This window comes from Nerophis ophidion, linkage group LG09 (assembly GCF_033978795.1).
Source record: "Nerophis ophidion isolate RoL-2023_Sa linkage group LG09, RoL_Noph_v1.0, whole genome shotgun sequence".
NCBI classification, from domain to species: domain Eukaryota; kingdom Metazoa; phylum Chordata; class Actinopteri; order Syngnathiformes; family Syngnathidae; genus Nerophis; species Nerophis ophidion.
In genome coordinates, this window is record NC_084619.1 from 71318536 (window position 1) to 71335007 (window position 16472).

The 16472-nt window shown below is 46.3% G+C and overlaps 1 protein-coding gene and 1 long non-coding RNA gene across 5 annotated transcripts in view; one reads left to right on the forward strand and one right to left on the reverse strand.

Annotated features, from left to right (window-relative positions):
• Positions 1–1482, forward strand: part of LOC133559709 (uncharacterized) — an 8543-nt gene extending 7061 nt beyond the window's left edge. Inside the window, exon 3 of the long non-coding RNA XR_009808257.1 lies at positions 1386–1482. This is a non-coding gene — a long non-coding RNA (uncharacterized LOC133559709). The remainder of the gene's footprint in view (positions 1–1385) is intronic.
• LOC133559708 (protein bicaudal C homolog 1-like) overlaps positions 1–16472 on the reverse strand; it is a 164956-nt gene that overhangs the window by 80242 nt on the left and 68242 nt on the right. For all 4 annotated transcript variants that reach the window (XM_061911735.1, XM_061911736.1, XM_061911738.1 and 1 more), the window contains exon 3: positions 2188–2257. In XM_061911735.1, coding sequence (XP_061767719.1) covers positions 2188–2257 — 70 coding nt within the window. The remainder of the gene's footprint in view (positions 1–2187; positions 2258–16472) is intronic.

The window sequence follows — 16472 nt, forward strand, 5'->3', positions numbered from 1 at the left end:
AGGTTGGGGGAGCTCCAAATACGCGCCATCGTGTTTTATTGGGAACAGAGCACCGGGACAACTCTGGCTAATAAACACGGGGGCTTTGATAAAATGAAATGCAACGCCCACGTCCAGAAATTCCTCAACGCAGATGAAGAACAGAAGAGGAGGACGGGCGTCAACATGGGTCAGATTCTGCCGGTCAGAAGCACGCTTGCTTTACATGTGATGCTAAGCTAACGGCGCCAGGAGTCAAAGGAAGAGGAAACAAAATGAACATTAAAAAGCACAACATAAATAAAAACATCATTCTTTTTTTTTTTGTGAGGTCTAAAATTAGAAACATTGTCATTAACAGTTTTGGCTGTAGGCAACCTCTGGATATAGATTTTGAATTAACTCCACAAGAAGGCGGTGCATTTGATGTTTACTAAGAAATCTGCGTTCAAAAGACTCCGGCTTATTAGTGATTCCTAGAGCCCAAAAAAAGTCTGCGGGCTATAGAGCGTTTTCCGTTCGGGCTCCAGTACTCTGGAATGCCCTCCCGGTAACAGTTCGAGATGCTACCTCAGTAGAAGCATTGAAGTCTCACCTTAAAACTCATCTGTATACTCTAGCCTTTAAATAGACCTCCTTTTTAGACCAGTTGATCTGCCGCTTCTTTTCTTTCTCCTATGTCCCCCCCTCCCTTGTGGAGGGGGTCCGGTCCGATGACCATGGATGAAGTACTGGTTGTCCAGAGTCGAGACCCAGGATGGACCGCTCGTCGGGACCCAGGATGGACCGCTCGCCTGTATCAGTTGGGGACATCTCTACGCTGCTGATCCGCCTCCGCTTGAGATGGTTTCCTGTGGACGGGACTCTCGCTGCTGTCTTGGATCCGCTTGAACTGAACTCTCACGGCTGTGTTGGAGCCACTATGGATTGAACTTTCACAGTATCATGTTAGACCCGCTCAACATCCATTGCTTTAGGTCCCCTAGAGGGGGGGGGGTTGCCCACATCTGAGGTCCTCTCCAAGGTTTCTCATAGTCAGCATTGTCACTGGCGTCCCACTGGATGTGAATTCTCCCTGCCCACTGGGTGTGAGTTTTCCTTGCCCTTTTGTGGGTTCTTCCGAGGATGTTGTAGTTGTAATGATTTGTGCAGTCCTTTGAGACATTTGTGATTTGGGGCTATATAAATAAAGATTGATTGATTGATTGATTGATTGATATCTGCGCCCGCTTTCAAATGCTGATTGTTGGTGTGACACTCGTGCGTCTTACAATGTTGTTTACAATGTCAGCTGCTTTAACGCTGACTGAGCACTTTGCTACTCCGCTGTGTTGTACAAAGAACAACATACTCTGTCATAAAAGCCCATGGTGTCACGATGCGGGCTCCAACCCCTTTTTTCTCAGGCAGCTGGGTCTGCCAGCACGCCGAGACACGCCCCTGCTGGCGCTGGCCGCAGCACGCCCACGTGCCGGCGAGGCTGTGGGCGATCAGCAATCAACAAGCTGTATAGACCAGTGGACCAAAGGATCCTCGCCCGGAACTTAATCTTCTGTCGTGTACAGTAAGCCGACTAAGCCAGCTTTATGCCCTCTCTCTCTCTCTCTACGTTCCATCCCCTGTGTTTCATTGTTCTTCCTTATCGTCATCCCCAGCAGTCTGCCTTCGTCCCCGCCTCGACTTCCCCTTTGGACTTTCATGCTCGATCCTCGACCCCCGCTTGGACACGGTCCTACTACGCCTCGCCATTCGCCCTGACCATCTGCCTGCCCCACGGACTGCCTTCAGGCCTTGTTCCTCCTCTCGAGTCAACACTAGGTAACACACACACTACAGCTAATCACACACATAACCTTACACACTCTTGGATTTTTGTCACACACCATTTTCTAGTTTATTAAATTATATTGTTCATTATTTAAATTGTTTTGTTTTCATTGTTTATATATATAATAAATACATAGAGCAATGTTGCCCCCTTGTAGTTCTGTGCCATCACAACTCCCTCCTGTATACATAAAACATGGGCACATGAACCAGATGGACACATGTTGAGATGATGTCGCTCTAACATGACTTATTTGCGCTAATTTTCAGCTATAGTCAACACGCTGTACAGTAATAAACCATATTGTTCAATGAACGCACATTGTTGAGTTTGTTTTGATGCAGCACCCAATGCAGAAAGAGACCAAACAAAATTCTCACCTTTTTTCGACTTTGCTCCGATCTTCAGTTTAGAGGGCCAGGCTATCTGTGTTTGGGTTTCGTCCATAATCTGAAACAGAAGACGACAATTAGCACAATGTGGCCCACACCAATCCATCAAGAGACGCTTTCTTCTAATGGCACTTTCCACACAGAGGGATGGTGCAACACAAGTTGCTTTACACCAGTGTACCGAGGTGACAAAAATGCACACAAACATTGCCAAGAAGGAGACGTGGTACTGAGGACGGAGGAAAAAGCCACCCTTGAGGCGTAAGCAGTAGTGACGTATGAAACCGTTCCACCAATCAAACAAGCACAAAGCACAGTTATAGGAAGCTGAAATAGGTCAGTATTTTTAAAGCCCTACTGAAAGCCACGACTAGCGACAACACAGTCTGATAGTTTATATATCAATGGAAATATTAACATTGCAACACATGCAAATGCGGCCGGGTTAGTTTACTTAATTGCAATTTTAAATTTCGCCCCGAAAATCCTGCTGCGACGTCGCGGTATGATGACGCGTGCGCGTGACATCACGGATTGTAGAGGACATTTTGTTCCAGCACCGTTCCCAGCTATAAGTCGTCTGTTTTGATCGCAAAATTCCACAGTATTCTGGACGTCTGTGTTGCTGAATCTTTGGCAATTTGTTCAATAAATAATGGAGACGTCAAAGAAGAAAGCTGTCGGTGGGAAGCGGTGTATTGCGGCCGGCTTTAGCAACACAAACACAGCCGGTGTTTCATCGTTTACATTCCCGAAAGATGACGGTGAAGCTTTACTATGGAACAGAGCGGTCAAGTGATTACGGTTGGATTGGACCACACACACACAAAGTACAGTGAATAATGCAGCGATCATTTCCAAATATCGTGTTTCGAAGAGGGTCCCTTGCGAAGGGCAGAGATGGGCATCGTGGCCACCACCCGTCGACTGGTGCTGAAGAAAGGCGCGGGGCCAACCTTCAGATTGTACAGGTACGACCATATAATCTCACTAAAACACTAGTAACACAATAAGCAGATAGAGGATTTTCCAGAATTATCCTGGTAAATTTGTCTAATAACATCTGAATTGCTCCCACTGTATAGTCGTTTTTGTTTTTTTTCCCTAGTCCTTCACTCTCACTTTCCTCATCCACAAATCTTTCATCCTTGCTCAAATTAATGGGGAAATCTGCGCTTTCTCGGTCCAAATGGCTCTCGCTGCTGGTGGCCATGATTGTAAACAATGTTCAGATGTGAGGAGCTCCACAACCCGTGACGTCACGCGCACATCATCTTTTTTTATTAGCGACCAAAAGTTGTGAACTTTATTTTCGATGTTCTCTACTAAATCCTCTCAGCAAAAATATGGCAATATCTCCAAATGATCAAGTATGACGCATAGAATGGACCTGCTATCCCCGTTTAAATAGGAAAATCTCATTTCAGTAGGCCTTTAAGTCAATGATAAAATCGACCTACTTGTTTTATAATGTCGGGTTGTTCCCAAAGAAGACACTTAAATGACGTCATCACATCCTGGATGTTTGACACAACTGCTGACCACAAACCTCCTAAAACCCATCCATCCATCCATTTTCTACCGCTTATTCCCTTTTGGGTCGCAGGGGGTGCTGGAGCCTATCTCAGCTACACTCGGGCGGAAGGTGGGGTACACCCTGGACAAGTCGCCACCTCACCGCAGGGCCAACACAGGGCGATCTTTTTGGCGCCGAAAATGGGGGGGGGGGGGGGGGGGGGTAATGTAGACGGGTTCTAGGGGCCCATGATGGAGGGGGGCCCAGAGAGGCCCCTAATGATGATGAAATTATAATACAGAAGATTCTTTTCATGGGGCCCAAAATCCCTAGCGGCGCCCCCGTCTGTGACGATCCTAATAGCCACAAGTGTCATTTAAACACATTAAAAAACGACCAACAACATCAAAAAACAGTGGAAAGTTGTACTTATCTGTTAGATCTGTAGCTTTCACGATACTAGCGCTAGCTTGTTAGCATGTAGCATTCTCTTCTTCTACTACGTTCCAACACAACTAAACGAGATTAAATGACCACCATCGCCCCCTGGTGAAAAACAGACACACTGCATGTGGCCATCACTCACATTACAGATAAATCACCACCGTCGCCCCCTGGTGTAAAACAGACACACTGCATGTGGCCATCACTCACATTACAGATAAGAAGGTGGTAACTGAAACTTCACATAAAACTGTTATTGTTCCATATAGACTTAGACTTTCTTTTTGTTGTCATTCAAATTTGAACTTTACAGTACGGATAAGAACAAAATTTCCTTGCGTTAGCTCATGGTAGTGCAAGAATAACAAAAGCAATTGGTGCAGCATGTTTTATTGTCTTTATATTCCAGCGAGTTTATCCATTTTGGGGGGGAATTGAGGGGATTATTATGATGCGTTCAAGAGTCTTACGGCCTGAGGGTAGAAGCTGTTACAGAACCTGGAGGTTCTGCTTTGGAGGGTGTAATACAAACCCCGTTTCCATATGAGTTGGGAAATTGTGTTGGATGTAAATATAAATGGAATACATCCATCCATCATCTTCCGCTTATCCGAGGTCGGGTCGCGGGGGCAGCAGCCTAAGCAGGGAAGCCCAGACTTCCCTCTCCCCAGCCACTTCGTCTAGCTCTTCCCGGGGGATCCCGAGGCGTTCCCAGGCCAGCCGGGAGACACAGTCTTCCCAACGTGTCCTGGGTCTTCCCCGTGGCCACCTACCAGCTGGACGTGCCCTAAACACCTCCCTAGGGAGGCGTTCGGATGGCATCCTGACCAGATGCCCGAACCACCTCATCTGGCTCCTCTCGATGTGGAGGAATACAATGATCTGTAAATCCTTTTCAAGCCATATTCAGTTGAATATGCTACAAAGACAACATATTTGATGTTCAAACTCATAAACATATTTTTTTCGCAGATAATTTGATTGTGGGGGGGCAGAGCCGACGGGCCGACAGCGGGGTAGGGCACACCGTGGTCCTACTCAAGATGGCGGCCAGGAGGCGGCGTATGCAGCGGAACGGAGAGGCGGGGCGCGCCTGGAGCAAGGCTGCGGCAATCAGAACCAGGTGCGTAAAACACACACCTGCTCTCAATCCATGCATCTCATCCTGCTGTATAAAAAGGGGAGAAGGAGGAGCAATTGGGGCAGAAGAAGTAGGAGAACCAGCAGACAAACAAGACCAGACGAACGATGAGCCCTCCGAGGAAGACGGAGCCACCGGCGACCGAAAGGCGAGCCGAGATGAGCGGCCGAAGAGGAAGCGCTGGAAAACGGCGCGACCGACTGGGACACAGAACTGTTTATTGAAACAATAAACGAGAGTCGAACCTGCTCCGCGATGTCTTTCATCAATGATCCACGCAACCCGCGCGATGGCGGCTGGAAGCCGTTCACATTGATGCCAGCGACATGTGACAAAAGAAGTTTAGAAAGGTGGCAAAAAATACTGATAAAGTTTAAGAATGCTCATCAAACACTTATTTGGAACATCCCACAGGTGTGCAGGCTAATTGGGAACAGGTGGGTGCCATGGTTGGGTATAAAAACAGCTTCCATGAAATGCTAAGTAATTCACAAACAAAGATGGGGCAAAGTACACCCCTTTGATGTGACCAGTCTGAGTCTAAGACTAGAAGTGACTAAACTAAGTCTTTAAACTGATGTGAAAGGTCAACTATCCAGTGTTAATTACACTTATGATGTCATCTATTTTCTGAACAGTTTGTGTGTTTTCAAAGACTCGGTGCAAAATGCGATCCAATCCTCACGGTTTCAAAAAGTACTTTCTTGTAGGAATGAAACACGCCGAAGTCTGCTGATGTTAGCTTCCATTGCAAGCACGGCAATCAGCTCGCATTCCCACTTGACTCCAAGAAATGAAAGGAAAACAAAAGATTGGCTTGGCTACATGTGAGAAGTGCCAAGGACAATCTGCGTGACGAGTGCAGCATGTAACCAGGAGCACATGCAGGGGACACTAAGGAAGTGCAGCATGTAACCAGGAGCACATGCAGGGGACACTAAGGAAGTGCAGCATGTAACCAGGAGCACATGCAGGGGACACTAAGGAAGTGCAGCATGTAACCAGGAGCACACGCAGGAAGAAAAATATAAAGATAATTCACTTCACTTCACTAAGGAAGTGCAGCATGTAACCAGGAGCACATGCAGGGACACTAAGGAAGTGCAGCATGTAACCAGGAGCACACGCAGGAAGAAAAATATAAAGATAATTCACTTCACTTCACTAAGGAAGTGCAGCATGTAACCAGGAGCACATGCAGGGACACTAAGGAAGTGCAGCATGTAACCAGGAGCACATGCAGGGACACTAAGGAAGTGCAGCATGTAACCAGGAGCACATGCAGGGGACAGTAAGGAAGTGCAGCATGTAACCAGGAGCACATGCAGGGACACTAAGGAAGTGCAGCATGTAACCAGGAGCACATGCAGGGACAGTAAGGAAGTACATCATGTAACCAGGAGCACATGCAGGGGACACTAAGGAAGTGCAGCATGTAACCAGGAGCACATGCAGGGGACACTAAGGAAGTGCAGCATGTAACCAGGAGCACATGCAGGGACACTAAGGAAGTGCAGCATGCAACCAGGAGCACATGCAGGGGACACTAAGGAAGTGCAGCATGTAACCAGGAGCACATGCGGGGGACACTAAGGAAGTGCAGCATGTAACCAGGAGCACATGCGGGGACAGTAAGGAAGTGCAGCATGTAACCAGGAGCACATGCAGGGATACTAAGGAAGTGCAGCATGTAACCAGGAGCACATGCGGGGGACACTAAGGAAGTGCAGCATGTAACCAGGAGCACATGCGGGGGACACTAAGCAAGTGCAGCATGTAACCAGGAGCACATGCAGGGGACACTAAGGAAGTGCAGCATGTAACCAGGAGCACATGCAGGGGACACTAAGGAAGTGCAGCATGTAACCAGGAGCACATGCAGGGGACACTAAGGAAGTGCAGCATGTAACCAGGAGCACATGCAGGGACACTAAAGAAGTGCAGCATGTAACCAGGAGCACATGCAGGGACACTAAAGAAGTGCAGCATGTAACCAGGAGCACATGCAGGGGACACTAAGGAAGTGCAGCATGTAACCAGGAGCACATGCGGGGGACACTAAGGAAGTGCAGCATGTAACCAGGAGCACATGCAGGGGACACTAAAGAAGTGCAGCATGTAACCAGGAGCACATGCAGGGGACACTAAGGAAGTGCAGCATGTAACCAGGAGCACATGCAGGGGACACTAAGGAAGTGCAGCATGTAACCAGGAGCACATGCGGGGGACACTAAGGAAGTGCAGCATGTAACCAGGAGCACATGCAGGGGACACTAAAGAAGTGCAGCATGTAACCAGGAGCACATGCAGGGGACACTAAGGAAGTGCAGCATGTAACCAGGAGCACATGCAGGGGACACTAAAGGAAGTGCAGCATGTAACCAGGAGCACATGCAGGGACAGTAAGGAAGTGCAGCATGTAACCAGGAGCACATGCAGGGGACACTAAGGAAGTGCAGCATGTAACCAGGAGCACATGCAGGGGACACTAAGGAAGTGCAGCATGTAACCAGGAGCACATGCAGGGGACACTAAGGAAGTGCAGCATGTAACCAGGAGCACATGCAGGGACACTAAGGAAGTGCAGCATGTAACCAGGAGCACATACAGGGACACTAAGGAAGTGCAGCATGTAACCAGGAGAACATGCGGGGGACACTAAGGAAGTGCAGCATGTAACCAGGAGCACATGCAGGGGACACTAAGGAAGTGCAGCATGTAACCAGGAGCACATGCAGGGGACACTAAGGAAGTGCAGCATGTAACCAGGAGCACATGCAGGGACAGTAAGGAAGTGCAGCATGTAACCAGGAGCACATGCAGGGACACTAAGGAAGTGCAGCATGTAACCAGGAGCACATGCAGGGACACTAAGGAAGTGCAGCATGTAACCAGGAGCACATGCAGGGACACTAAGGAAGTGCAGCATGTAACCAGGAGCACATGCAGGGACACTAAGGAAGTGTAGCATGTAACCAGGAGCACATGCAGGGACAGTAAGGAAGTGCAGCATGTAACCAGGAGCACATGCAGGGACACTAAGGAAGTGCAGCATGTAACCAGGAGCACATGCAGGGGACACTAAGGAAGTGTAGCATGTAACCAGGAGCACATGCAGGGGACACTAAGGAAGCATAACTCCAAAAATGAATGGAAAAAAAGCAAGAAAAAGAAAACGCGCTGACATATTCTCTCCATATCTTTGTTTTCATACTTTGCTGTCATATTTGAGGTGAAGAAGGCAAGAGTTTATCAAAAGTCAGAGACTTTTTAAAACTACTTTATTTTCAAAGTTGTCATTTAATGGTCTCATTTTATTACTTTCATATCCTCTTCTACATTACACCTGACAACATGTGTGACCTTCAAAATGTTCTAGCATTCATGTTACAACATTTCCATATGAGTTGGGAAATTGTGTTAGATGTAAATATAAACAGAATACAATGATTTTGCAAATCCTTTTCAAGCCATATTCAGTTGAATATGCTACAAAGACAACATATTTGATGTTCAAACTGATAAACATTTTTATTTTGCAAATAATCATTAAGTTTAGAATTTGATGCCAGCAACATGTAACTAAAAAGTTGGGAAAGGTGGCAATAAATATTGAAAAAGTTGAGGGATGCTCATCAAACACTTATTTGGAACATCCCACAGGTGTGCAGGCTAATTGGGAACAGGTGGGTGCCATAAAAACAGCTTCCCAAAAATGCTCAGTCTTTCACAAGAAAGGTTGGGGCGAGGTACACCCCTTTGTCCACAACTGCGTGAGCAAATAGTCAAACAGTTTAAGAACAAGCTTTCTCAAAGTGCAATTGCAAGAAATTTAGGGATTTCAACATCTACACCCCATAATATCATCAAAAGGTTCAAAGAATCTGGAGAAATCACTCCACGTAAGCAGCATGGCCGGAAACCAACATTGAATGACCGTGATCTTCCATCCCTCAGACGGCACTGTATCAAAAACCAACATGAATCTCTAAAGGATATCACCACATGGGCTCAGGAAGACTTTAGAAAACCACTGTCACTAAATACAGTTTGTTGCTACATCTGTAAGTGCAAGTTAAAGCTCTACTATGCAACGCGAAAGCCATTTATCAACAACATCCAGAAACGCCGCCGGCTTTTCTGGGCTCGAGATCATCTAAGATGGACTGATGCAAAGTGGAAAAGTGTTCTGTGGTCTGACGAGTCCACATTTCAAATTGTTTTTGGAAATATTCCACATGGTGTTATTCGGACTAAAGGGGAAGCGAACCATCCAGACTGTTATCCACGCAAAGTTGAAAAGCCACCATGTGTGATGGTACGGGGGTGCATTAGTGCCCAAGGCATGGGTAACTTACACATCTGTGAAGGCACCATTAATGCTGAAAGGTGCATACAGGTTTTGGAACAACATATGCTGCCATCTAAGCGTCGTCTTTTTCATGGACGCCCCTGCTTATTTCAGCAAGACAATGCCAAGCCACATTCAGCACTTGTTACAACAGCGTGGCTCCGTAAAAAAAGAGTGCGGGTACTTTCCCGGCCCGCCTGCAGTCCAGACCTGTCTCCCATAGAAAATGTGTGGCGCATTATGAAGCGTAAAATACGACAGCGGAGACCCCGGACTGTTGAAGGACTGAAGCTCTACATAAAACAAAAATGGGGAAGAATTCCACTTTCAAAGCTTCAACAATTAGTTTCCTCAGTTCCCAAACGTTTATTAAGTGTTGTTAAAAGAAAAGGTGATGTAACACAGTGGTGAACATGCCCTTTCCCAACTACTTTGGCACGTGTTGCAGCCATGAAATTCTAAGTTAATTATTATTTGCAAAAAAAATAAAGTTTTAGAGTTTGAACATCAAATATGTTGTCTTTGTAGCATATTCAACTGAATATGGGTTGAAAAGGATTTGCAAATCATTGTATTCCGTTTATATTTACATTTAACACAATTTCCCAACTCATATGGAAACGTTGTTTGTGTAATATATATAAATATATATACAATTATTATAAGTAGATATTAAGAGTATGTGGAAGTTTGACTTTTACTTTGTTTACTTCTTCCGTGACAACCTCCTTAAAGTTTTGTAATCCATCAGCTAAAATGCAAAGTGTGGAGATAATGTTTTGAACTTTACCCATCATGCCTTGTAACGGATTTTAATGGGTGTAATCCGACATTTTTTATGATGCATGGACCTTTTTTTATAATATTCACAAAGTTCAGTGTACAGGTGATGTGACATGTGACCATGTTTGGTGACATTTTGTGTTGGTTATTATGATTTATTTTTGTATGCACCATGACTAGGGGATGTTGTTTGCATTTGGTTACAGAACTAAATGCTGTGCTTGTTCCATTCAATCCATCATCAATAGTCATTAACGCTATCACTCGAGCAACGGTGAAGGACTGCTTGTTTCGCGCATGATATCACTCACAAGTAAACAGGTACAGGACTGCTTGTATCGTGCATGATATCACTCACAAATAAACAGCTACAGGACTGCTTGTATCGCACATGATATCACACACAGGTAAAAACACTGCAGCAGTGCTTGTATCGCGCATGACATCACACAAAAGTAAACACGCCGCAGGACTGCTTGTATTGCACATGATATCACTCACAAGTAAACACGCTACATGACTGCTTGTATCGCACATGATACCAAAAACAAGTAAACACACAACAGGACTACTTGTATTCCACATGATATCACACACAAGTGAACACACTACAGGATGGCTTTAATCGCGCATAATATCACACATAAGTAAACAGTGCGGGGCTGCTTGTATCGCGCATGATATCACACACAAGTAAACACACTGCAGGACTGCTTGTATGGCGCATGATATCCATCCATCCATTTTCTACCGCTTATTCCCTTACGGGGTCGCGGGGGGCGCTGGCGCCTATCTCAGCTACAATCGGGCGGAAGGCGGGGTACACCCTGGACAAGTCGCCACCTCATCGCAGGGCCGGCGCATGATATCACTCAAGTAAACAGGCTTCAGGACTGCTTGTATCGTACATGATATCACACACAAGTAAACACACTGCAGGACTGCTTGTATTGCACATGTGACACAAACATGATATCACTCAAGTAAACAGGCTTCAGGACTGCGTGTATCGTACATGATATCACACACAAGTAAACACACTGCAGGACTGCTTGTATCGCACATGTGACACAAACAAGTAAACACACTGCAGGGCTGCTTGTATCGTGCATGATATCACACACAAGTAAACACACTGCAGGACTGCTTGTATGGCGCATGATATCACTCAGGTAAACAGGCTTCAGGACTGCTTGTATCGTACATGATATCACACACAAGTAAACACACTGCAGGACTGCTTGTGTGGCGCATGATATCACTCAAGTAAACAGGCTTCAGGACTGCTTGTATCGTACATGATATCACACACAAGTAAACACACTGCAGGGCTGCTTGTATGGCGCATGATATCACTCACAAGGAAACACGCTTCAGGACTGCTTGTATTGTACATGATATCACACACAAGTAAACACACTGCAGGACTGCTTGTATCGCACATGTGACACAAACAAGTAAACACACTGCAGGGCTGCTTGTATCATGCATGATATCACACACAAGTAAACACACTGCAAAGCTGCTTGTCTCGCACATGTGACACAAACAAGTAAACACACTGCAGGACTGCTTGTATGGCGCATGATATCACTCAAGTAAACACGCTTCAGGACTGCTTGTATCGTACATGATATCACACACAAGTAAACACACTGCAGGACTGCTTGTATCGCACATGTGACACAAACAAGTAAACACAGTGCAGGGCTGCTTGTATCGTACATGATATCACACACAAGTAAACACACTGCAGGACTGCTTGTATCGCACATGTGACACAAACAAGTAAACACAGTGCAGGGCTGCTTGTATCGTGCATGATATCACTCACAAGTAAACACACTCAGGACTGCTTGTATGGCGCATGATATCACTCACAAGGAAACACGCTTCAGGACTGCTTGTATCGTACATGATATCACACACAAGTAAACACACTGCAGGACTGCTTGTATCGTACATGATATCACACACAAGTAAACACACTGCAGGACTGCTTGTATCGCACATGTGACACAAACAAGTAAACACACTGCAGGACTGCTTGTATCGCACATGTGACACAAACAAGTAAACACACTACAGGGCTGCTTGTATCGTGCATGATATCACACACAAGTAAACACACTGCAGGACTGCTTGTATGGCGCATGATATCACTCAGGTAAACAGGCTTCAGGACTGCTTGTATCGTACATGATATCACACACAAGTAAACACACTGCAGGACTGCTTATATGGCGCATGATATCACTCAAGTAAACAGGCTTCAGGACTGCTTGTATCGTACATGATATCACACACAAGTAAACACACTGCAGGACTGCTTGTATCGCACATGTGACAAAAACAAGTAAACACACTGCAGGGCTGCTTGTATGGCGCATGATATCACTCACAAGGAAACACGCTTCAGGACTGCTTGTATCGCACATGATAACACAAACAAGTAAACACACTGCAGGGCTGCTTGTATCGCACATGATAACACAAACAAGTAAACACACTGCAGGGCTGCTTGTATTGTGCATGATATCACTCACAAGTAAACACACTGCAGGACTGCTTGTATCGAACATGATATCACTCACAACTAACTGGGGACACATTTTCTGGGCGCACATGAATATGCTGAAATAATATAACTTCATGTTGAGCACAGCGTCCTGTAGTCGGACGAGAACCAGGACGAGAACCAGGACAAGAACCAGGACGAGAATCAGGACGAGAACCCGGATGAGAACCATGACAAGAACCAGGACAAATGGCTGGAGGTGCCAAATGTAGATATTGAAAGCAGCTTTCAGAGCAAACATATTTGTCTTTGAGCAGACGTGTGCTAATGTTTCCTCTTCCGGAACATCTGCTGCAGTATTGCTTTTCATCTGAGAAGGCAACAAAAAATTAAAACAATTTTTTTTTTGTGAAATGCGATGGCGATGTTCCAGACACTTTTTCTTGAAGGCAGGGAGAGTTTTTAAAAGTGCAATGAAAACAAGGCAGGATTCCTTCCTGCTGACTTCACTCAGGTATTCTTCTTTTCCCGAACATGTAGTTTGTATTTGTCAAGACGCTCAGGCTGTCCATGCAGAGTCTTCAAGAGGCTGTCCATGCAGAGTCTTCAAGAGGCTGTCCATACAGAGTCTTCAAGAGGCTGTCCATGCAGAGTGTTGAAGAAGCTGTCCATGCAGAGTCTTCAAGAGACTGTCCATGCAGAGTCTTCAAGAGACTGTCCATGCAGAGTCTTCAAGAGGCTGTCCATGCAGAGTGTTGAAGAAGCTGTCCAAGCAGAGTCTTCAAGAGGCTGTCCATGCAGAGTGTTGAAGAAGCTGTCCATGCAGAGTCTTCAAGAGACTGTCCATACAGAGTCTTCAAGAGGCTGTCCATGCAGAGTCTTCAAGAGGCTGTCCATGCAGAGTCTTCAAGAGGCTGTCCATGCAGAGTCTTCAAGAGGCTGTCCATGCAGAGTCTTCAAGAGGCTGTCCATGCAGAGTCTTCAAGAGGCTGTCCATGCAGAGTGTTGAAGAAGCTGTCCATGCAGAGTCTTCCAGGGACTGTCCATGCAGAGTGTTGAAGAAGCTGTCCATGCAGAGTGTTGAAGAGGCTGTCCATGCAGAGTCTTCAAGAGGCTGTCCATGCAGAGTCTTCAAGAGGCTGTCCATGCAGAGTGTTGAAGAAGCTGTCCATGCAGAGTCTTCCAGGGACTGTCCATGCAGAGTCTTCAAGAGGCTGTCCATGCAGAGTCTTCAAGAGGCTGTCCATGCAGAGTCTTCAAGAGGCTGTCCATGCAGAGTCTTCAAGAGGCTGTCCATGCAGAGTGTTGAAGAAGCTGTCCATGCAGAGTCTTCAAGAGACTGTCCATACAGAGTCTTCAAGAGGCTGTCCATGCAGAGTCTTCAAGAGGCCGTCCATGCAGAGTGTTGAAGAAGCTGTCCATGCAGAGTCTTCCAGGGACTGTCCATGCAGAGTCTTCAAGAGACTGTCCATGCAGAGTCTTCAAGAGGCAGTCCATGCAGAGTCTTCAAGAGGCAGTCCATGCAGAGTCTTCAAGAGGCTGTCCATGCAGAGTCTTCAAGAGGCAGTCCATGCAGAGTCTTCAAGAGGCAGTCCATGCAGAGTCTTCAAGAGGCTGTCCATGCAGAGTCTTCAAGAGGCTGTCCATGCAGAGTCTTCAAGAGGCTGTCCATGCAGAGTCTTCAAGAGACTGTCCATACAGAGTCTTCAAGAGGCTGTCCATGCAGAGTCTTCAAGAGGCCGTCCATGCAGAGTGTTGAAGAAGCTGTCCATGCAGAGTCTTCCAGGGACTGTCCATGCAGAGTCTTCAAGAGACTGTCCATGCAGAGTCTTCAAGAGACTGTCCATACAGAGTCTTCAAGAGGCTGTCCATGCAGAGTCTTCAAGAGGCTGTCCATGCAGAGTCTTCAAGAAGCTGTCCATGCAGAGTCTTCCAGGGACTGTCCATGCAGAGTGTTGAAGAAGCTGTCCATGCAGAGTGTTGAAGAGGCTGTCCATGCAGAGTCTTCAAGAGGCTGTCCATGCAGAGTCTTCAAGAGGCTGTCCATGCAGAGTGTTGAAGAAGCTGTCCATGCAGAGTCTTCCAGGGACTGTCCATGCAGAGTCTTCAAGAGGCTGTCCATGCAGAGTCTTCAAGAGGCTGTCCATGCAGAGTCTTCAAGAGGCTGTCCATGCAGAGTCTTCAAGAGGCTGTCCATGCAGAGTGTTGAAGAAGCTGTCCATGCAGAGTCTTCAAGAGACTGTCCATACAGAGTCTTCAAGAGGCTGTCCATGCAGAGTCTTCAAGAGGCCGTCCATGCAGAGTGTTGAAGAAGCTGTCCATGCAGAGTCTTCCAGGGACTGTCCATGCAGAGTCTTCAAGAGACTGTCCATGCAGAGTCTTCAAGAGGCAGTCCATGCAGAGTCTTCAAGAGGCAGTCCATGCAGAGTCTTCAAGAGGCTGTCCATGCAGAGTCTTCAAGAGGCAGTCCATGCAGAGTCTTCAAGAGGCAGTCCATGCAGAGTCTTCAAGAGGCTGTCCATGCAGAGTCTTCAAGAGGCTGTCCATGCAGAGTCTTCAAGAGGCTGTCCATGCAGAGTCTTCAAGAGACTGTCCATACAGAGTCTTCAAGAGGCTGTCCATGCAGAGTCTTCAAGAAGCTGTCCATGCAGTCTTCAAGAGGCTGTCCATGCAGTCTTCAAGAGGCTGTCCATGCAGAGTCTTCAAGAGGCTGTCCATGCAGAGTCTTCAAGAGGCTGTCCATGCAGTCTTCAAGAGGCTGTCCATGCAGAGTCTTCAAGAGGCGGTCCATGCAGAGTCTTCAAGAGGCTGTCCATGCAGAGTCTTCAAGAGGCTGTCCATGCAGAGTGTTGAAGAAGCTATCCATGCAGAGTGTTCCATCATGGACCTGCCATTGCTTATAAGATGTGCACACATGTCACACTGCCAACTACTGGCCTGGCATGTCAACTACAAGTGGAGAACTCTAAAAGCTCAAACTTGCTCCTGTACATGCTTGACTTTTGCTATCATATTTCATGGTGATATCCTTTACACTCTCATGTGGCTTTTTGATGCAGTAGCACTTGAGGGATGGAAGGTGTGTAATATCATGGCGTACTTGGAGTGATTTCTCCACATTCTCTGAACCTTTTGATGATATTACAGAGCGTAGATGGTGAAATCCCTAAATTCCTTGCAAAAGCTGCTTGAGAAATGTTGTTTTTTTAACAATTTGCTCAGGCATTTGTTGACAAAGTGGTGACCCTCGCCCCGTCCTTGTTTGTGAATGACTGAGCATTTCATGGAAGTCGCTTTTATACCCAATCTGTCACGTTGGGGTTGCGTCCTTATGGGGGGTGGTTCTCCCAGGAATGCAGACGGACTTCTCCGGACCAGGGTAGCAGGTAGGAACATATTAAATCATCAATTAATCCTACACATCAGACAAGACAGGAACCAAACAAAAAAAGATTACACGAGAAGCTAATGAACAAAAAAGCTTAACGCAGGAAACCTAGAAGCAATATCACTCAGCATG